This window comes from Crinia signifera, chromosome 12 (genome assembly GCF_055691185.1).
Source record: "Crinia signifera chromosome 12, ASM5569118v1, whole genome shotgun sequence".
Lineage (NCBI taxonomy): Eukaryota > Metazoa > Chordata > Amphibia > Anura > Myobatrachidae > Crinia > Crinia signifera.
Genome location: NC_139228.1, coordinates 8,215,979 through 8,239,859, shown reverse-complemented (window position 1 = coordinate 8,239,859; position 23,881 = coordinate 8,215,979). Strand labels below are relative to the sequence as shown.

The 23,881-nt window shown below is 49.1% G+C and overlaps 1 protein-coding gene across 1 annotated transcript in view; it reads right to left on the bottom strand.

The window, feature by feature from the left end:
• Window positions 1–23,881, bottom strand: part of LOC146050295 (uncharacterized) — a 46,729-nt gene that overhangs the window by 9,071 nt on the left and 13,777 nt on the right. Inside the window, exons 7-11 of the mRNA XM_083167223.1 lie at window positions 16,078–16,249; window positions 15,916–16,031; window positions 15,277–15,412; window positions 14,543–14,700; window positions 13,018–13,338 (exon numbers count right to left, since the gene is read on the bottom strand). Coding sequence (XP_083023349.1) covers window positions 13,018–13,338; window positions 14,543–14,700; window positions 15,277–15,412; window positions 15,916–16,031; window positions 16,078–16,249 — 903 coding nt within the window. The remainder of the gene's footprint in view (window positions 1–13,017; window positions 13,339–14,542; window positions 14,701–15,276; window positions 15,413–15,915; window positions 16,032–16,077; window positions 16,250–23,881) is intronic.

Genomic DNA, 23,881 nt, shown 5'->3' with positions numbered 1-23,881 from the left:
GAAGATGAAGGTTGTGGACTGTATATAAGGTCCTGCAGCTCCAAATGTAATTTCTTTTTAACACACCAAACTTTGTGTTTATTACATGAGTACCTACTAGGGTATACGATTATCTCATGGTGTGGATGGAATAAGTATATACACACAATTGGATAATTATCCGCAGGGTAGGTTAGCACCACAGATCGTATGTACCATTCACTCAAGTAGCAATATGGCTATGTGCCTAACTATGCTACCGGTGTACTGTACACAAGTGGGCTGATGATATATACTGTATCAGCACTACAACGGTACCGTCGCTGTCGCTACCCACAGACTCTCCCTATGTGGGACGTGTTCTTGTGGTACCGATCAGCGTGCACCCGTTGATACACTCAGCGCCGCTGGTATAACACACAGCGGTTCGCTCCCAGTGTCGTAAGGCTATCTAATACATTAGAGTCCTGAAAAGGACTAAAAATACAGTCACACAAACAACAAGGCAATACTGTGAGAACGTCCGCACGGCCAGGTCAGCCAGGTCAGCGTGCGGACGTTCTCACAGTATTGCCTTGTTGTTTGTGTGACTGTATTTTTAGTCCTTTTCAGGACTCTAATGTATTAGATAGCCTTACGACACTGGGAGCGAACCGCTGTGTGTTATACCAGCGGCGCTGAGTGTATCAACGGGTGCACGCTGATCGGTACCACAAGAACACGTCCCACATAGGGAGAGTCTGTGGGTAGCGACAGCGACGGTACCGTTGTAGTGCTGATACAGTATATATCATCAGCCCACTTGTGTACAGTACACCGGTAGCATAGTTAGGCACATAGCCATATTGCTACTTGAGTGAATGGTACATACGATCTGTGGTGCTAACCTACCCTGCGGATAATTATCTAATTGTGTGTATATACTTATTCCATCCACACCATGAGATAATCGTATACCCTAGTAGGTACTCATGTAATAAACACAAAGTTTGGTGTGTTAAAAAGAAATTACATTTGGAGCTGCAGGACCTTATATACAGTCCACAACCTTCATCTTCAATAGACACTTACCTCCCCTGAAAACGAGATAACCTCAGAGAGGGAATTATAATTGTGTCAGATAAATACTGATCATCAAGGCAAACTGATTGTAGAACCCGCACAGGCCATTTTAACCTACACTGTATCCACTTGTATCTATGTTATATGTTGTTCGTCATATCTCGCAGAGTTTTAAACTAATAAACATTAAAAGGTATATTTTATGTCTTGTTATTATTATAAATGGTGCACCACCATATGACAACTCTCCTCTCCGTTTAAGTCCAGATCACAGCAGCAGTCAGCAACCTCCTACAGCCCCCATCCATAGCAATCCTCATTGTGGTGTTCTGTGCAAGCAAGAGCATTGGCGCTCCCACCTAGCTAGGAATACACAGCAGCCCTCCTCCAGGACTGGAGGACATTTTTCTTACTGCCCCCACTGTGCTCTGGCACTCACGCTGCTGGTGGCTGTGAGTTCCAATCATGGTAGGCAGCCAGAGCAGACCGCTGTCAAGCCGAGCCGGCCCTTAGCTTCAGGGGAGCCGAGAGAGGGGGGGAGCGGGTACTAATTACCCGGGCCCACGCTTGCTGCGGGGCCCTGGTCTGACCCCTCCCTTCCCCCTCCATCCCTCCCGGGTAGCAACAGTAGCACACACTTCTACAGCATGTGCTGTGCTGACAGCAGGCTCAGCATGAGTGTCTCATTGACAGCTTGAGAGGTCATGCTGAGCCTGCAGTCAGCACAGCACATGCTGTAGGTGTGTGCTGCTTCTGAGATTACAGTTTTTAGAGTTTTCTTTCACCCTCCTCTAAACATTTTGGGGGCGTGGCCTGAGTGTGGGAGGTTCCCACAACACACACACTTAGGCCACGCCCCCAAAATTTTACCAGGGCCCGGCATTCCTCTCGGCTGCCCTGCTTAGCTTAGAATGCATGCGGCAAAGCGTTTGCCTAGGTTGCCTATGCCTAGGCCCGGCTTTGCTTACCGTGGGAGGGTACTGCTGTGATCATGTGATTATAATTGCAATATGGCATTCCGATTATTTAACAGTTATTTGTAAATATAGAGCATACATTTTCTGCAGCGTTTACAGAGAATATTTGCCCATTCCTATCAGTCCCTGCCCCAATCTATGATCCCCACCAGTGCAGTACAGGGGCAGATTAACGGGACTGTCCCATCACACAAATGGCTGATTTCCCCTACAGTGTAATAAATAGTAATAAAGGAATGCTGTAAGAACACTGTACTGATGCTCAGTATAACGCTTCTACACACGATAATCACAAGAAACACAATATAACGCACAATGCAAAAATGGTACTCTTTACCTAGAACGGCGCCCATCGCAACCATCGAATGCACTAAAAAACGGGTGCGATGCGATGCCCGCGATTTCCCATAGGGACCAATGTTAAAAGTGAGATTGGACGCGATTTTAGTGTTCAATGCCTCAATGCCCGCGATTTTTCCATAGGAAACAATGTTAAATGGGCCACAGAGCCCTAATAGTCCCCCTGAAGTCTGAAATGGCCCCCACAATTTTTAACGGCACCCCACGATCAACGTCAACCCGAAGCGTGGCGAGCGCAGCGAGCCCGCGAGGGGCGGCGGTACGCGTCCTCCGACCTTTTCATACCCCCACTATCCACGTCGGCGTGGAGTTGAGAATAGAATAGTGTGGCGAGCGCAGCGAGCCACCGAGCCCGAAGCGTGGCGAGCGCAGCGAGCCCCGCGAGGGGCCGCGGATACCTTCACAGGTAAACGCGTCCCCTCGCGGGCTTCACAGGTGTCCGCGTCGCACCCGTTTTTTATGTACCCGCGATGCCCGCGATTTTTTACCCGCGATTAGCATCGCGGGCGCCGTTCTAGGTAAAGAGTACCGCAAAAATACCCAAACAACAACCACGTTAGGCTAAAGTTTATTATTCAGTATTTAATCTCAGCTTACTGTGGTTTATAACTGATCTACTTACCTCATCCATAGATGGCAATGGGGAAAGACACAACGTCTTGGAGGGTTAGGGTATAGGGGTGGAGGGGAGGTTAGGGATAGGCTGTAGGGGTGGGGGGAGGTTAGGGATAGGCTATAGGGGTGCCGGAGGTTAGAGTTAGGATGTAGGGGTGGGGGAAGGTTAGGGTTAGGATGTAGGGGTGCAAGAAGTTAGGGATAGGCTGTAGGGGTGGGGGAGGTTAGGCATAGGCTGTAGGGTTGGGGGAGGTTAGGGATAGGCTGTAGGGGTGGGGGAGGTTAAAGTACGGCTGTATGGGTGGGGGAAGGTTAGGGTTAGACTGTATGGGTGGGGGGGGAGTTAAGGGTTAGGGCTTGAAAAGGAGGCCAGGGGTGAGGAGACAATGGCAACTGGTCTAGGTAGAAGCAGGGAGATGTCAGGTAGAGCAGGCAGGGTTGGTCGATGGAAAACAGCAGAACTGCTCCAAGGACAGAGTGGTGGAGGACCGGGTGGGGTGTGTGTGTGGGGGGTGTGGTAGGGTTGGAGGAATGGGAGTCAGTAACACCGGATGTTAGTCTCAATATGAGATTTTGTGGCAGCCCACTGCAGTGGTGTTTTTCCCTTTTTAACAACCCCAGAGTTACTAATATACTCCTTCGGTCCATTGGCTGGGACGGAAGGGGTTAACAGAGTTCCCAGCCGGCTCCCCAGCTCCTTGGCACGTGCGTGGAGCCTGTCACGCACCTGATTGGAGGGCCCAGGGGCGCCAAAAGAGAGGTCAGAGGTGAGCCCCGGGGTGGAAGAGAATAAAACCGGCGTGGGCGAGGAGAAGAGGTGGGTGACTGATCGGGAGAGCAGAGTGAAGCAGCGACAGCTGAAGTGTGACCGGCGGTCTGCAGAGCGGTGCGCAGCGGGTGCCAGCAGAGGAGACCATCGGGCTGAAGTGAGGCGGCTGAGCAGCGGAGATCAAAGGAACCGCCCGCCTGCACGGAGACCTGTCCTGCAGCGGCGGCTGACAGCGGCGAAAGGAGAGCGATATCAGGGAGCCGCCGACTGCGCACCCGGAGGCCAGAACAGTGACTGACAGCCGGCAGCCGGGAGTGGAGAGACGCATCTCTCGCCCGGCGTCCCGGCACGCCTCATAGTACTACCCGGCGGTGATTGACAGCTACAGTCTCCGGCCAGCAGCAGCTAAGCAAGGGAGAGTCTGCCAAGAGCCCAGCAGTTCGGGACCGGCAGGAGCTGGCAGCAGCAGCAGTACTGCAGGTATCTGATCCCCTCCCTGGTGTAACCCTTACTCTGCCACTCACCCTTGTCACTGGTACCCCGCCTCCCGGGACTGCCCCAGCGCCTGTTCCCCCACAGTGAGGGCCACATATTGGATTTTGGGGCCCAAGGACTCCCCATACATCCCGGTTGTCCCAGTGATAGCAGGGAGTTGCCCTAATTAACGGGAACTTGCCTGTACCCTGTTAAGGGATTGTTAACCTGTTCCGAACCCTCTTTGATAGTGTGCACACTAAAATAGGCCTACCCTTTTACCCCTGAGGATCTATCAGCGTGGGACCTTTATTTGGATTCAGGGACACTGACTTACACCCGAGACTGTAATGTGAATGTATATGTAAGGTATATGGTGCCCTCTGGTGGACGTTCTTTATTGAAACAGTTTAGCATCCTTTTGTAATATCTATCTTTATTACAGTTCTTTTATTGCTAGTTTATGTGTCGCATTATTCTAACTGTCATTATCATTGTTGTGATTTTATGTGTCATCCCTTAGGCTTACGGTACCGTAGCTAGAATTGCTCATGACCAAAGCAGTCTGACCTTTGATACGGACTGAGGTGGTCATTAGTTCCTAGAGTGTTTTGCAGGGATATTTATTCATTCATTTGTGTAGTCTGTACTGTAAGTGTGATGTTATTATATTTCATTGAGAAAGTCGCAGCAACCGTGCAGTATTTTTCCATTTAATAAATATCAGTTGCTGCTAGCTGTGGTTATTTTGTGCTTCTTGGTGGGTGTTCCATCCCCTGCCACAGGTGCGTCTTCATCAGCGGAAAGGGCCGTGAAGACTCCCAAGTGTATAGCCGTCGTCGGATCCAGGTACGCTGATATCCAATAGTTCCAGGGGCACCTGTCACAACTTGGCGTCTACGAACAGGATTGTCAAAGACCCCTGTGAACGGTGAAGATGTTGCAGCCACAGAACGCAGCGGACGCAGGAGACCAACAGCAGGTCGACCAACAGCAGGGCGACCAACAACAGCTCGACCAGCAACAACCTAATCAGCAACAGCCGGCAGAACAAGTACAAGGCAGGAGAAGGCTGCCAGATACACCGATGGCTCCAGCGGCTCAAATCACCATGCCCTACTTCTTTGGGGCACCGTGGATGCCAACATATTCCGGAGACTCCCGCACGCCTGGAACCAGCTCCTTCAGAGAGTTCAAGGAGGGGTTAATGAACACATTCCTGATGTACAGCCCCAGCGAAGAACAGAAGGCGGGAATGGTAATTGGACAGCTGAAAGGGGCGGCGCGACGAGAGGTCCGGTCATGGTCGGCGGAGGAAAGGAAGTCAGCTGACGGCATACTGAAGAAGCTGGCCGGCATCTTCAACGCACAATCCGCTGCAGAATTGAAACGGCGACTGTATGCTCGGAAACAGCAGCCTCAAGAGACCCTGCGGGACTTCGCCATAGGACTGCAGGAAGCGATGCGGGCCATTCAAGCGAGAACCCCACAAGACGTTACTCCAGTGGATGAGACGCTGATCGACATTTTCATTGAAGGAGCCCGAGGAGAGGCAATTAGGTCACAGCTGAGAATGTGGAGGCGACAGAAACCCGACTGCACCTTCCCGGAGTTTAAAGAAACCACCTTGACCATCCTGGGGTTAAATCAGAATGTCGATGAAGAAGGTGGAGCTGCGTCAGCGGGAATGGAGGATGATGAGGTGGAACAAGCCCAGTTCTTCCCAAGATTTGAACCCAGAAAGACCAAGCCCACAGTAACACAACAAGCCCAGGCGACTTCGAATCAAATGGAAACCCTCACCACGGCAGTCGCAGAAATGATGAGGGAGCTACGGGACATGCGAAAGGAACAGAATGAAACCCGTCAAGGAGGATGGCAACGTGACTCAGGCGGAAGAGGCAGGCGACAGTGGGACATCCCACGAAGGTCGGGCAGGCGCTCCACAGATCAGTTTGATGCCCAAGGAAGGCCCATCTGCCGCCGATGTAAACTCAGCGGGCATGTCGAACGAGAGTGTGACAAACAGCCTTTAAACGACTCAACCCCGAGGCCAGGGACCGACCCTCGGGAGGAACCTCGCCAGTAGGTCCGCCAACCCAAGAGTGGTGGCCGCAGTTCGTTGGCAAGTGCCCCCACTTGAAGATCAAGGTGAACGGAGTGGAAATGGCAGCTCTCTTGGACACCGGGTCCCAGGTGACAACGATACAACTGGATGCGTTCCAACGCTATTGGAGAGAGGAAGAGATAGTGTCACCCCCGACCCCGTGGCTTAGTCTGCTGGCCAGTAACGGACAGCCAATTGAGTTCAGCGGCTACTGGGAAGCAGATCTCAACATTGGAGATGCCCGACTAGAACGTCAGGGCTGCTTGGTCACGTCCACCTGCAACGAACATCTACCCCCGGTCATCCTGGGAATGAACGTCCTGAAAAATTGCCCAGACGAGCTGGTGGAAGCTCTCCGGATCGAGATGCGGGCTGCCGCCCCGAAGGAGCGAAGAGCCATGCAGCAGACAGTGCGCCTGATCGAAGGGCACAAGCGCTTCACCAACTCACAAGGGGAAGTGGGCAAGGCGAGGATCACCGACCGACAACCCATCCTTCTGCGGCCCAATGCCGAACACGTGATCTGGTGCAAGGCCAGGATTGGCCCAGGTGGGCGAGACTATGATGCCGTCATTGAACCATGTGACCTCGAGGGACAGCAGCCTTTTGCCGTGGCCAGGACGTTAGCCAGAGTGGAGCGTGGGAGAGTCCCCGTCCGCGTGCTGAACCCGCACAGCTATCCGGTGCGGCTGTTCCGACACTGCACAGTGGCGAACGTGGTCCTGGTTGATTTCCAGGATATCCTTGGAGAGTCTTTGCCGAAAGCCCAACCAGAAGCCGTGGTGGGTCAGTCGAGCCTGATCACAACTGAAACCGCGTGGTGGAAGGAGATACAGGTTGGCGACTCCAATACCCCAACAGAACAGCGTGAGGGCGTCCTTCAGGTTGTCTGCCGGAATGCCAGCGCGTTCAGCCAACACCCGGCCGACTTCGGACGTGCAGAAGGGGTGCAGCATCATATTCCCACCGGATCCAGCCCACCCATTAAGGAAAGACACCGGCCGCTTCCACCGGCCATGTACCAGCCAGTGAGGACCATGCTCGGGGAAATGCAGGAGGCCGGTGTGATCAAGGAGAGTCACAGCCCATGGGCCGCCCCGCTGGTCATAGTCAAGAAGAAGGACGGCAGCCTTCGCTTCTGTGTCGACTACAGGAAGCTAAACGCAGTCACCCACAAGGACGCGTACCCTCTGCCCAGGATCGAAGAGTCGCTGACGGCCCTGAAGACCGCCGTCTACTTCTCCACCTTGGATCTGACCAGCGGGTACTGGCAAATCCCGATGGCCCCCGAAGACCGGGAAAAGACAGCATTCACCACCCCCATGGGCCTCTTTGAATTTGACCGGATGCCCTTTGGGCTTTGCAACGCCCCTGCTACATTTCAAAGGGTCATGGAGCACTGTTTGGGCCACAGGAATTTTGAGATGGTCCTCCTGTATCTGGATGACGTCATCATCTTTTCCAAGACGTATGAGGACCATCTGAAGAATCTTGAAGAAGTCTTTGTGCAGCTGACGCGATGTGGCCTAAAGTTGAAACCGTCCAAGTGTCACCTCCTGAAGCCTCAAGTGCAGTACCTTGGACACATAGTCGGTGCTGAAGGAGTGAAGCCGGATCCCGAGAAGATCTGCGCGGTTCAAGACTGGCCAGCACCCAGGACTGTCAAGGACGTGCGGAGCTTCTTGGGATTCGTTGGCTATTACAGACGCTTCATCGAACACTTCGCCAAGGTGGCCGCGCCCCTCCATGAACTACTCCGGGGCAAGTCGGGTCAAGAGAGAAGGAGCACGTCCGTGGTCTCCTGGACAAGTGAACACCAGGCGTCCTTTGCCCAGCTCAAGCAGGCCCTGCTTGAAGCGCCCCTCCTGGCCTATCCTGACTACGAGAAGCCCTTCCGGGTCTACACTGATGCCAGCCACCGAGGCCTGGGAGCTGTGCTCTCGCAAGTCCAGGACGGTAGGGAGAGGGTGATTGCCTACGCCAGCAGGGGCCTCAGGAAGACGGAGCGGAACAGCGAGAACTACTCCACCTTCAAGCTCGAGCTACTCGCCCTGATCTGGGCAGTGACAGAGAAGTTCAAAAACTATCTGGTCGCCACCCCCTTCGAGATAGTCACCGACAATAACCCCCTGGCCCACCTGTCGACAGCTCGCCTGGGAGCACTGGAGCAGCGATGGATGGCCCGGCTAGCCAACTTCCGTTACACTGTGGTGTACCGAAGCGGAAAATCCAATGGCAACGCAGATGCCCTGTCCCGCCTGCCCACCGAAGACCTTGAAGAAGAGGGGTACGATCGGTCTGAAGACATCGAGACCCCGGTGTTCAGAACACGAAAAGGGGACAGAGTTGTGGTCACCTCCGAACCCGTAGTGGTCACTGGGGATGCTTCCCCCAAGCCGCGTCCAGATGATCAGTTGGGATTTGATTGGAAGCGGATACAAGAAGAAAGCTTGGTGCTCAAAGACCTGAGAGACCTCCTACGCCAGCAGAAGCAGCTTACCAAAACACAGAGGGCCATGGCTGACCCCGAACTGGTCAAACTTCTGCGACATCGTGACCGCCTGAATCTCCAACAGGGACTTGTTGTGCGCACCAGCTTGGATCCTGGGACCCACCAGCCTATCCACCAAATTGTGGTGCCAAGAGAGCGAGCCACCTTTCTACTCACCGCCTATCATAACCAGTCTGGCCACTTTGGCACCCAGAAGACGGAAGCCACCTTGCGGAAGCGGTACTTCTGGATTGGGATGCGCACGGATATTGAGAAATGGTGTCGGGGCTGTCCGAGTTGCAGCCTGAAGCGTCCTGCCGAATCTTCTCAGAGGGACCCGTTACATCCGATCCTCAGCAGCCGGCCCTGTGAACTCGTGGTACTGGACCATGTCAAGTTAGAGCCCAGTCCCAGTGGGTTCCAATATGCCCTCACCATTATGGACCACTACAGCCGTTTCCTCGTGGTGGTCCCAGCCCGTGACCTGACTGCTAAGACCACAGCCGACCTGTTTATGAAGCACTTTGCCCATCAGTATGGATATCCTGACCGGATCCTGACAGATCAGGGTCCGGCATTCGAATCCCAGCTTTTCCATGAATTGTGCCACCTGTATGGATGTCGGAAGCTGAGGACTACGGCCTACCATCCCCAGGGGAACGGCCTCTGTGAGAGGGCCAACCAGACCGTGATTGGAATGCTACGAAGCCTCTCTGCCGAGAATCGGGCCCAGTGGCCCCGTCTTCTTCCAGACCTGGCCTATTTGTACAACAACACCGAGCACTGTTCGACTGGGTTCACACCCTTCTTTCTGATGTTCGGTCGGCAAGGCAAGTTACCAAAAGATCTAGAACTGGGCACTGAACTTGACGGGCCCAGCACCCCGTCCGTCGAATGGGTGCAAGAACATCGGCACCGCATCGAGATGGCTCGGCAAGTTGTTGAAAAACGCCTGGAAGTAGTTCATGCTCGTCAAGAACGGAATTACAATGCAGATGCCCGGCCCGTACCATTACAAGTGGGTGACAAGGTTTGGAAGAAGAAAAGTCGTCGGACCAGCAAGCTGGATGCGATGTGGGAAGATACGCCATACACTCTCATGACAGTTCCATCCGGCGAGTCCTATACCTATCAAATTCAAGCGAAAGACGGCCGAATCATCACCGTACCTCGCGACCAGCTGAAACCTTGTACCTCCGCGGAAGAAGAATCCACCCAGCAGGAGACGGGGAGCCCTGTGGCGGGGGAGTGGGATCCCTGGGGTGGTATACCACATAGCGACCCATTCAATCTGTTGATGTTCTTGGGAAACGTTGTTCCCAACCTCAGGGTCAGGAGCGTCACTCCAGAGTTGTCAGCTGACGAACCTATTGTTGCGGAACCAAATCCTGTGCCAAATGTTGAAATGGTTGCTCACGCAGAAATTGCACCCGATGTAATCGGTGTCAGGAGGTCAGAGCGCAGCACCCGAGGCGTTCTGCCCTCACGCTACCGATAATAATTTGACTCTGTTCATTGAATGTATGTATCTCCTTTATATGTCCTCTTCTTTACCGTTAATTATTTACAATGGACTTTGTTTAGGACTCAACGTTCATGTCCTGTTGCGTGCGGACACGCATTGTTCTAGCAGGGGGATGTGTGGCAGCCCACTGCAGTGGTGTTTTTCCCTTTTTAACAACCCCAGAGTTACTAATATACTCCTTCTGTCCATTGGCTGGGACGGAAGGGGTTAACAGAGTTCCCAGCCGGCTCCCCAGCTCCTTGGCACGTGCGTGGAGCCTGTCACGCACCTGATTGGAGGGCCCAGGGGCGCCAAAAGAGAGGTCAGAGGTGAGCCCCGGGGTGGAAGAGAATAAAACCGGCGTGGGCGAGGAGAAGAGGTGGGTGACTGATCGGGAGAGCAGAGTGAAGCAGCGACAGCTGAAGTGTGACCGGCGGTCTGCAGAGCGGTGCGCAGCGGGTGCCAGCAGAGGAGACCATCGGGCTGAAGTGAGGCGGCTGAGCAGCGGAGATCAAAGGAACCGCCCGCCTGCACGGAGACCTGTCCTGCAGCGGCGGCTGACAGCGGCGAAAGGAGAGCGATATCAGGGAGCCGCCGACTGCGCACCCGGAGGCCAGAACAGTGACTGACAGCCGGCAGCCGGGAGTGGAGAGACGCATCTCTCGCCCGGCGTCCCGGCACGCCTCATAGTACTACCCGGCGGTGATTGACAGCTACAGTCTCCGGCCAGCAGCAGCTAAGCAAGGGAGAGTCTGCCAAGAGCCCAGCAGTTCGGGACCGGCAGGAGCTGGCAGCAGCAGCAGTACTGCAGGTATCTGATCCCCTCCCTGGTGTAACCCTTACTCTGCCACTCACCCTTGTCACTGGTACCCCGCCTCCCGGGACTGCCCCAGCGCCTGTTCCCCCACAGTGAGGGCCACATATTGGATTTTGGGGCCCAAGGACTCCCCATACATCCCGGTTGTCCCAGTGATAGCAGGGAGTTGCCCTAATTAACGGGAACTTGCCTGTACCCTGTTAAGGGATTGTTAACCTGTTCCGAACCCTCTTTGATAGTGTGCACACTAAAATAGGCCTACCCTTTTACCCCTGAGGATCTATCAGCGTGGGACCTTTATTTGGATTCAGGGACACTGACTTACACCCGAGACTGTAATGTGAATGTATATGTAAGGTATATGGTGCCCTCTGGTGGACGTTCTTTATTGAAACAGTTTAGCATCCTTTTGTAATATCTATCTTTATTACAGTTCTTTTATTGCTAGTTTATGTGTCGCATTATTCTAACTGTCATTATCATTGTTGTGATTTTATGTGTCATCCCTTAGGCTTACGGTACCGTAGCTAGAATTGCTCATGACCAAAGCAGTCTGACCTTTGATACGGACTGAGGTGGTCATTAGTTCCTAGAGTGTTTTGCAGGGATATTTATTCATTCATTTGTGTAGTCTGTACTGTAAGTGTGATGTTATTATATTTCATTGAGAAAGTCGCAGCAACCGTGCAGTATTTTTCCATTTAATAAATATCAGTTGCTGCTAGCTGTGGTTATTTTGTGCTTCTTGGTGGGTGTTCCATCCCCTGCCACAGGTGCGTCTTCATCAGCGGAAAGGGCCGTGAAGACTCCCAAGTGTATAGCCGTCGTCGGATCCAGGTACGCTGATATCCAATAGTTCCAGGGGCACCTGTCACAATTTCCCAACATGACCCATTCCGGGAGGGACACAGTGCTCTGCTCCTGGACATCCCTTATGGTTGCCCTCACCAATGTTTAACAGATTATTTAATAAGAAAGGTGTCACTACAGGTGATGGTAATCATACATTACCAGGGAGGTCCAGGAGCAGAGCATTGTGTCCCTCCTGGAGAGGGGCATGCTGGGAGGTATGGGTAATGTATGATTGCCAGCACCTGTGAGGAGCTAGATAACTGATAAGAAAGGTGTTACCACAGGTGCTGGCAATCCTACATTACCAGGGAAGTCCAGGAACAGAGCATTGTGTCCTCCTGGAGAGGGGCATGCTGGGAGGTATGGATAATGTATGATTGTCAGCACCTGTGGGGAGCTAGGTAACTGATAAGAAAGGTGTCACTACAGGTGATGGTAATCCTACATTACCAGGGAAGTCCAGGAACAGAGCATTGTGTCCTCCTGGAGAGGGGCATGCTGGGAGGTATGGATAATGTATGATTGTCAGCACCTGTGGGGAGCTAGGTAACTGATAAGAAAGGTGTCACCACAGGTGCTGGCAATCATACATTACCAGCCCAGGAACAGAGCATTGTGTCCTCCTGGAGAGGGGCATGCTGGGAGGTATGGATAATGTATGATTGTCAGCACCTGTGGGAAGCTAGGTAACTGATAAGAAAGGTGTCACTACAGGTGATGGTAATCATACATTACCAGGGAGGTCCAGGCGCAGAGCATGGTGTCCTCCTGGAGAGGGGCATGTTGGGAGGTATGCGCAGTGCAGATGCTGCTGAGTGACTGATGCCAGATGCACTATAGGAGGAGAGAGATTACACATTGCTGCTCCAGAGACGTATTCTGATACATTCCAGGAATAACTTGTCCTGATAAGTGGTGAGACAAAGCTCTCCTTGATAAATAGATCCCTGTGCATCACTCCTACTGCTATATACAGTATACTCTGTATAGAGACGTGACTGATAACTTACTGTATACTGAGAGATGAAAGTATAAGCATGACTCTTCTCCGGTTCCTTCTATAAATGCCCTATAGGTTCTCTGATCAGCAGCTGTCAGGTCAGTGATGTGCAGGGACCCATCCGCGGTGCTGATCACTCTCCCATGATAGGGCCTGTTGATCAGATCAATAACATTCCCAGGTTTTGTTAGAGCGACAAAACCACCATCAGGAACATAAATCCATGTAACAAATCTGATCCCGGTACCGGTGTGACCCAGCTGCAGGGTGACGTCTCCTCCCTGTATACCGGACACGCGTGTCTCTGCACATTGCTGGGCACATAACACACCTGGTATAGGACGAGAACATGGATTAATGACCACAGAACAGCAGCAATGTGTTTTCTATATAAATGACCATACATAACGCAGCGTAAGCCTTTATTATGTAGGATGTTATCAAGTTATTATTTGGTTTGAGAAAGTGAGAGGGTTCCCAGAGTTTAGTGTGATCTGTGTATATTATCTAGGCGGTCGTCATTCAGACCAGAGGCGCAGGTGTCATGGCGGCTGGCGCATAGTGGTGGAGGGAATACAGTTTTGCATCATGAAAACCCATTGGTATTGTCCATACAACCAGGGCATGCGGTTTGAGATGGGGACTGAGGATGGAAGATGAGGATATCGCCTTCCATAGCATCACTGACAGCACATATAACATTACTGCCCAGTGTAGAGAAGGATGGTGCAGAATGACAATTATACACAGGGACGTCGGACCATCTCGCCCTAGGCCTGATTCAGCAAGCTGCTTAGCGAGTCCTGAAATGCTGCCTGGCCAAAAGTCCCCACCCCCCCACTGTCAAATCCCCTCGGTACCATGTGGGGAGATGTATGTGAACACACCCCCTCACATGCGGCCAAAGGGGAGAGAAATCATTCCGTCATTGGCCAATCCTAGCTGCAGATGACGGTGTATAAACCTCAGCTATTGGCTGTTGCTATACATCAGGCACAATACGTGTGTGTGTTACTAGATCTTCCCTGAATACAATGTTCCAACGCTCCCCTAAGTCTATATAAGGTTACACAGCGGGGGAATAGTACTGGTCACTATCACAGGGTAGGGCGACCGGGCACTGCTATGGGCATAACATGAACTAGGGCACTACTATGGGGCACACAATAATCTAGGGCACTATTGCAGGTTCCAGGGCGGTTCCCCTGATTTTCATGCAAGTCACCCTGGTCAATGTTTTTTTAGACAAGTTGGGCAACTTTGCCGCAAGTACCGTGAATGGGAATTCACGGTACGCGCATTATTGTGAAATATGGGAGTATTATGAAATAAACAAAAATGGATTTACCCCCAGGAATTGTAATGGGGCATACAGCCATCCCTGGAAACAGCAGCAATTTTATTTGGTTCTATAAGAGAAGTCATTATAGATGATGACATCAGTATATACATTTCATAATGGACGGAGATCATAACACATATAGTATATCTCTAATAAGCATTAATAATAGATGAGAAAATAAAAATAAACTCACATGTCCGTATCAGTATCACTAAGACCAATATGGGAAGCTGCAGCATGTTCCTCCCGTTCTTCTTCATACTGTACTGCTCCCAGTAACGCTGCGGAGACACCTCTGACAGGAAGCAGCAGGACAGGAAGCACCATAACCCGATCAGATCGCCTCTTCTGCTTTACATATTGTCCGTCATAGAGAAGAAATATTTTATACAGCAGTATAGATATGATTGACAGCCCCAGATTGAAATGACCTCAAGCAGGAAGTATCTAAAAAAGCAAACCAATAGAATGGCGCCTCCTGGTGCTGTAATGTGGTCATCACACCAAGTAGGGAAATTTAAAAAAATTATTCATAAACACTGGTTATTATTGTACATTAATATTAAAAGCATGTACTGGGGACGCGCTTCAGTGTAGCTCCTGCACGGCGTCCTCTAAAAACTGTCCCCATCAACATCCAGCGCTTGCCTGCACGCCCTACACCCTCTCCCCTACTACCGCTGACAGCGGGAACCCAGAGGTAGAAGTCCACGGAGCCGGGGGACGCTCCGTGCGTCCCCGCAGGTTGTGGCCTATACCTCTCCCTGAAGCCGGGGACTCAAGTACATCGAGTACCCGCGGCGGCCCTTTGAAGAGGCGGAGCGGAGCCCCTGCTCCGTTCGCACCCGCAGCACCAGCGCTGACCCTGCTCACACCCGGCGCAGAGCACCAGGGACACAGGACACCCCTTACAGACAACCCCTGTACCTGAAACCATCCGGCTGGGGTGAAGCTTGGAGCCCTCTCTCCCTCCGGCGGCCATCTTGGTTGGGGAAAAGCCTTGGGGGATTCTGCCACTGGCTGGTCCGTGGCTGCATGCCCCTAATCCAGCACCCAGAAGAAACTCACTGCAAAAGGCAACCCCTGAGACCCTGGAGGTGGTAAGCACAGAACTGTCTTACATTGAGTGCATTCTCAGCCCATAACATCCCACATATACGACCTAAACTCTATCACTTGATTAGAACTCCTGGTGCTGGAGCTCCCCCTACAGGATAAAATATATATTACAACACTTTAAATCATCTACTTCTGTCACCAACCTCTGTATACTATCCTAAATGATGGATAAATATGTAGCTAAACCGCCACGGAACCCCCGCGGTTCACAAGCAAGCAAGGGCCGCGGCCGGGACAATACAGCTACTGATAACCCTCAGTCACCGGGCAGTGAGCCTAACACCAGATCACCCAACCATCCCTCACCTACGACAGCAATGGAGTCAGCCAAATCCCTCACACCACAAGAGATCACTGACATACTAGCCTCCCTATTAGACCAAAAATTGGCTCCGTTGAAGGATTCGCTGGACTCAGCCCTCACTCAACTAAATCAACACGCCCAACGCCTATCTGAAGCGGAACAAAGGATCTCAGACCTGGAGGACGATCTAACAGCGGCCAAAACTACAATCTCCGACCAAGAGAAGCTGATGACGTCCATACAGGACAAACTGGAGGACCTGGAAAACAGGAATAGAAGAAGTAATGTCCGCCTTATAGGACTACCGGAATCGGTGAAACCCCATGAGCTCATGAATCTTGTATCCCAATGGCTCCCGAGGGAATTGGGATGTGTCTCTGACTCTGGCTCCTTTGTGATTGAACGTGTTCATCGCATTGGCCCAGATAGACAAACCTCCACCGACAGACCCAGACCGGTCATCATGAAGTTCCTGAACTATGCCGACAAGGTACGACTACTAGAGGCATACAGAAAGCGAACCGTACTCAAATACCAGGAAACCAAGATCTTGCTCTTCCAGGACTTTTCTTATATGGTTGCAACGAAAAGAAGAGAATTTTCGCCAATCTGCAAACGTCTATTTGACATGGAGGTTCGGTTTGCACTACTCTACCCGGCAAAGCTGAGGGTCTCCCATTCAGGAAAATCATATTTCTTTGACTCTCCACATGCTGCGAAGAACTTTGTGGACTCTCTGGCCCCCATATGTTCATCCGGAATGGACGATGCAGACTGATCCTACACGACCATACCGGTACAGTTGTCCTCGACCCAAGTTACATTCAGGCCATGGTTATTATCTAGCCCGACAAATATCTGGCTAGCTTTTGGCCCCCTTGGTTATATATTTACAGAAATGTTTTACTCTGATTATTGGTGTCCCCTATTGAACAGGCTACGCTCAGTGGATCGCTTAAAGAGAGGTCACCAAATGTATCTATGTTCCAATACATGTATTACCCTTTTCACTCTAAACGCCTTGTTTCCCCTCTCCCTCTACCTCCCCCCTCTTCCCCCTTCATCTCACCAATTTATACAACGTTTTCATGTTGAACCTCCCCCTACCCCGCACCTCCGCTTGGTATGCTGGAATACTTCTGTTCTGGCTGGCCCTGCTGGGGTGCTCCTCGGGGGGAGATCCTACTGGGTTCATATAATGTTAAAAAGTTTTTGGAATGCTACTATGTGCTTAGGTTATAGTTGCATATGTGGTTTACCATTACCAAATGTTGCTCATTGCTATTCTTGTTTACTAGATGGGTACGTGCTTCCTAACTGCCCGCTCGCTGGGACGGGCAGAGGAAAAATATTTTCTGTCCACGTCTCTTTATACTGGCCTAGGGTGGGCATAGGTTAAATGTCTACGACACCGACTCCCCCCACACATGTACAAACAGCATTTAAACTAGTGACTTGGAATGTAGAGGGACTAAACACCCCAATCAAAAGAAAAAAAATCCTGACCCACCTCAAGAGACTGAAACCAGACATTGTACTACTACAGGAGACACACTGGAGGGCTTCTGACCCTAATGTACTGAGAGATTCATGGATAGGAGAATATAGAACAGCATCTAGTACAACTAAACAAAAGGGAGTCTTGACCATCTTTAGCAAATCTCTTTCCTACAACATAATAGATAATTTGGAAGACTCTGAGGGTAGATACCTATTTACAAAATTGACCATACAAGACATCTCTTACACTATAGCCAATATTTATGCTCCCAACGGCCCTAATGCACCCTTCTTCTCGGACGTTTACACCAAACTTCAAGACTGGGCAGAGGGAGAAATTATATTGGGGGGAGACTTCAACTGTGTCCAACTGATAGGATTAGATAGAGAAACAACTGCCACTAACCAAGGACTGCCTACCCCGTCATCATTATCCCTTTTAACAGACTCACTGAAACTATCTGACCCCTGGAGATGCCAACACCCCGATGCCCGTGAATACACTTTCTACTCCCACCCCCATCACTCTTCATCCAGACTAGATTTCTGGCTGATCACTGACACGCTCATGCAACGTGTAGAGAAAACCCAGATAGAACCTATACAACTATCAGATCACGCCCCAGTTTGGTTTACTATAAAATTAAACACCCCCATATCAAAATCATATAATTGGAGATTCCCAGCTTATCTGGAAAACTCCTCGGATTTCCGACTACACTTAGAACAATCGTTCCGTAATTTCATGAACGATAATAATGAACACGTCAACGACATTAACCTGTTTTGGTTAACCTCAAAACCGGTAATACGCGGCCAAATCATGGAATATGTATCCAGGAAACGTAAGTCTTTAAACGCGCAACTGAAAGACCTAAGCCACCACTTAACCACCTCATACAACACGCTTCTTTCACAAAATTCACCTGAAAATAGACAGGCCTATCTCGCAGCTAAACACCAGTACGATCTACTATACACAGAGAGAGCCAAATTCTCATATGATATACAAAGGAATAAATTTTTTAGATATAGCAACAAATCTGGCAGACTACTGGCAAATCTGATTAGATCCTACTCCGCTCCCTCCCATGTTACTCAGCTATATACTGACAACGCAACAAATGCTACCGACACACAAACTATCTCAGAAGAATTTTTAAAGTATTATCAAACTTTATATGAGGCACCTATGGACCATCCTTTGGAAGGCCAACGATTTCTAGAAACAGCCAACCTACCCACACTAACAGAGGGGGAAAGGGAATCACTAGTTGAACCAGTCAATGAGCAAGAACTACTCTCCCTGATTAAATCACTGAACAAGGGCAAATCGCCGGGTCCTGATGGATTTGGGACGGAGTATTATCGTATGCTAGCCCCTCAACTAACCCCTCATCTGCTGACCCTTTTCAACTCCTTACTCCAAGGGAACCCAGCCCCCACAGGCTTTGATGAGGCCAGGATAGTCATTTTCCCGAAACCCGGAAAGGACCCTAAACGTGTACAATCCTATAGACCAATTTCCCTACTAAACCAGGATCTAAAATTGTTTACAAAACTTTTAGCCTCCAGACTCCAGCCCATTCTGCAACGTATCCTTCATCCTGCTCAAAATGGGTTTGTTAGGAACAGGACCTCGGTACACAACATTCGCACCCTATTAGCAGCACTATACAGCTCCAAGCAAACAGAAGGCCTCAAAACCCTCATAGTCAGCTGTGACGCCGATAAGGCGTTTGACCGCGTGTCATGGACCCATATATTACGAGTCCTTCAAACCCAGCAATTTGGCACAAAATTCATCTCAATTTTTAACACTATATATGCTAACCCTCAGGCTTTTTTAACAATTAATGGGTTAAACACCAAAACCTTCAAACTACATAGAGGAACACGCCAGGGATGCCCCCTATCCCCTTTACTCTTTAATCTGGCCCTTGACCCCTTAATCCGTACATTTATTCATGAAACATCATGGCAGGGAATCAGAGTGGGCTCTCATGACATAAAAGTCTCCGCATTTGCGGACGACCTCTTACTATACTTTAGTGACCCGGTAGCAGCGTTTCCTTCATTGTTGACCATACTAAAGAACTTTAACCTAATATCAGGATTCTTAATCAATTTCGACAAAACAGAAGCGTTAGCACTGGGTGGGGAAGCGAGGACTGGTTGGGACGACACGTTCCCATTCAAGTGGGCAAACGAATACATAAAATATCTAGGTATACGTATCTCGCCCGATATATCCAAATGGTACTCCTTAAATTTCTCTCACCATATCGCTCAGATGCTAGAAGATTTCTCAAAGTGGCAACACCTCCCGATATCCTTTCTAGGCAGATGCCATCTATATAAGATGGTTGCCTTCCCTCGCCTACTATATTCAATACAGATGCTGCCATTTTTGTTGTTAAAAAAGGACATCCACACGATAAATAAAGCCCTCAATAAGTTTATATGGGCAAATAAACGCCCCCGTATAGCATTATTTAAATTGAAACAACCACCCTCACTTGGTGGAGTTAATCTCCCCTGCCCTGAGGATTACTCCTTAGCAGCAAACTACAGATACGCCCTTGACTGGATAGGACATGGAGAAAACTTCACTAACAAAACACTAGAACAGGCCTTACTGCCTCAGCATGACCTATTAGGGATGTTACATTTCCCAAATGTCTCCATACTGCGAGAAATACGCCCTAACCCACTACTATGGGCACCTTACAAAGCATGGACCCAAATAAGGAGACGTTTTGGCCTTACTCCAGATAACTCACTGTTTCAACCTTTAATAGAAAACCCAGCTTTCCAAGAGGGCAGGGCAGATGAGGCTATTCACAGTTGGCATCTCCGGGGTCTTAGATCCATATTTCAATTCCTGAATGAGGATTGCACGGTCGTACTAACATTATCTCAATTAAAAGACAAATACCCGACTATAAACTTCCCATTGTTTGCCTACTTTCAGATGAGAAGCTTTGTCACCAACATATTAACCCGACTAAAACCCAGCAACACAAAGTTTCCCCTAGACAACATAACACGACAACGCCCTAACTCATCCTACTCGACATCTTTAATATACTCTTATGTTAGACGTGAGATAGACTACACTAAATGTGAGGCAGGTCTAACAAAATGGAAGAGTTCTTTCCCAGATGTGACCCCCCAAAAAATTATTCAATGGACCAATATGCTTAATAAACAGCTGGTTTCAGCCTCATATGCAGAAATGAATCTAAAGATACTACATAGGGCTTACTACACTCCCCGACTTAGGCTCCTCACAGGGGCTTCAGATAACTCTCTTTGCTTTAAATGCGGGAACCCAGACGCAGACATCACCCATTGCCTATGGTCCTGCTCAGTGGTACAATCATTCTGGGAAAAAGTCCAGGACTATATCAATACCAATCTCAACATACCCTTTACAAAAACGATGGCATGGGCTTTTTGGAACTCCATAGAACCCCAGACTCCACCTATGTCTAAGGGTACAAAATCACTGCTAGCCCGTATAGCAGCTGTTGCAAAAAAAACAATACTATCCCAATGGATACAAAAAGAAAATATATCTATCTCCCTAATGTTGCCCCGACTATTGTTCTTATTCCAAATGGACTGGATAGAGTGCTCACTAGATGCGGAATCGCGATCAGCTAAGTTCTTCTCTATATGGCTCCCATATGTGCTAACATTACCGTCTTCTACCAAAGAAAACATCCGCAAAGTTACAATGTTGACAACTTGGTACAATATGGAAACTCTCGCAAATGGTTCCGCACCGTTTTAGAGATACCGTGATTATTTCCAGATACAATAATCACACATACCCACGGGAAATACTGACTACTAATCTTATATGTCTTTAAATGTACTCCCCTTGCCTATATGTCTCTTATTGCTCTTTTATGCTTATCTCTTCTCCCTCTCCTAGTCACCACTCACAAACCTGTATACCATTGTGAAAAAATGGCAATGACATCACCTATTCTGTCACATTGTAATTATGATGCGAACCATGTATGCACAAATGTATTGAATTCAATAAACACAAATTGAAAAAAAAAAAAAAGCATGTACTGGATAATGAAGGTGTATTTAAAATAACACATCAGTTATATTCATAAAATGAACAGTTTGTTGTAAAAAAAAAACAGTCCTAATTGTCTGTGTAGACACATTGGAGGATTCAGTTAGCCCAGAGAAATGTTCAGGGGCAAAACTATGGGGGTTAATTGAACTGTGTGTATGTTGGGGGTGGGTGGGTTGTCTTATCAGAAAAATTGTGAAAAAATGCAGTTTTTCACTATTTTAATTTTCCTCAATAAATGCTGGCTTTCAGGGTTAATTGAATAGAGCGTGTGTGTGTCTGTGTGGGAGTGTCTGTGTGGGTGTGTCTGTGTGGGTGTGTCTGTGTGGGTGTGTCTGTGTGGGAGTGTCAATTAATGGTGGTAAATGACCATGGCTCCTTCAGTTCCCCCTTTGGCTCAGTTCTCAGACTGAATGCAGTGACCCTCAGCACATCCAGTGACATTACCTATACGGATATACTCAGTGCTGTAATAGCTTTCTTTGCCACCAGCACTTTTATAGTCTTGTCTGTACGAGTCTCGCCCAATTGGTGTGCCGGTAAGCTTATGGTGGTTCCATCTTTCAGCCGCTATGAGAACCGCATCCCTTTGCCTCCAGTTTTCCTCCTCTCACGATGGTGGTGTCCTAGGGATTTCTGGACTGGCATTTTATTATACACTGATTAAATTATATTTTCGCACAGGATCATGTCGCACTGAAGGAAATTCATTACTGTAAGAGTTTTCCTTTCAATGGAGGCTGTAGCTTCTTGCTACCTACGCGTTTCACCAGAGGGCTTCATCAGAGACAGGAGGGATTGTAGGTGACATGGTAAAAGCTTCTAGTCAGTGTATTAGCCTGTGCCAATATTGGTTTTATGGAAAGGTCTGTGATGGGGTCCTTGGTCTCATATTTGTTATATTACATAAACTGTGCACAATGTTATGTATGATGATAGATCTTGGTAAATACAGAATCATTATTTTAAGATGCCATTAAACAGCATTAACACTATATTCCAAGTACTGTTTGCTGCAAACCATCTATAATTGCGTAACCTTAGGCACCTATATATATATGTGGTATCGTCATTATATAGACAACATTATATTTTCATATCACCTGGCAGGGCAGGTTCTCTCCAGGATTTCTGTTCTTGTCAACATACAATTAACTTTTTATCATAGGAACATAAAAAGTGGATTTTTGGTTCTTACCTGTAAAATCCTTTTTTGGTAGGCCAAGGTGGATGCTGGAATAGTGGGTATTCCGGGCTGGAGGACCAGGCACCAAGGAGATTAAATTTCTTTAGGACAGTGCAACCCATATCTTCACCCCCCAATACCCCTTCCTGTCCTCAGAGACCAGTTTTTAACTTAACAAGCTGAGGAATAGGGATAGGTGGGAGAACCACACACCAGAACCAATATTTCAAACAGTGTAACAACTATATAACAACTGTGAACCCTTAACTAATATAACTGCTAAGCTGGAGCACATGGGCGGGCGCCCAGCAACCACCTTGGCCTACAAAAAAAGGATTTTACAGGTAAGAACCAAAAATCCACTTTTTTCTCACGGCCATTGGTGGATGTTGGGATAGTGGGATGTCCTAAAGCTGTCCCTTATGGGTGGGAACGCTCCCGAGCTGCACCTAGGACACCTCTGCCAAAGCCGCCTCTGCTGAAGCAAAAGTGTCAAAACAATAGAATTTGATAAATATGTGAGCAGACGACCATGTAGCTGCTCTGCAAATGCTCTCCACCAAGACACCTGCCCGCATGGCCCAAGATGTCCCTACAGACCTTGTGGAATGTCCCCGCACTGATTGAGGGACTGGCTTCCCCACCAACAGGTATGCCTGGCATATAACGGATCTTAACCAATGGGCCAGGATCCGCTTAGAAGCTGGCCAACCAAGTTTCCTGATACAAATAAGGAATCAGAATTCCTAATAATCTCAGTTCTGAATACGTAATGCCCTAACCACATCTAATAATTTATCTTCCTCTGCAGAAGAAGAGTTTGAAGAAGAATAAACCGGAACCACAATCTCCTGGTTAATGTGGAACCTGGAGACCACCATGGGGAGATAGTCAAGTCTGGTGCTTAGCACTGCTCTATCCTCATGAAAGAACTGCTAGCAGAAGTATCATCTTTAATGTAAGCCAAGAGAGTGAAACGACTCCAGAGGCTCAAACGGAGACCTGGTTAGACAACGTAGAACTAAGAAGAGGTCCTAAGGATTTGCAGGTTGTCTGATTGGAGGTTGCAGGTGTAGTACACCTTGTAAAAAGGTATTAATATAAGAACTAGCAATCTCTCCTTGGAATAGAACTGAAAGGCTTAGGTCTAAACCAGATTGCAAAAAGACTAGGACTCTAGATAACTTGTGTACCCTAGGAGTAATCCTCTTAGGTTCACACCAAAGGTAATATTTTTGCCAAATATGATGATACTCTTTCTGAGGTTGGCTTCCTGGCTGCCAGTAGTGTCTCAATCACAGACTGTGAGAATCCTCTCTTCCTT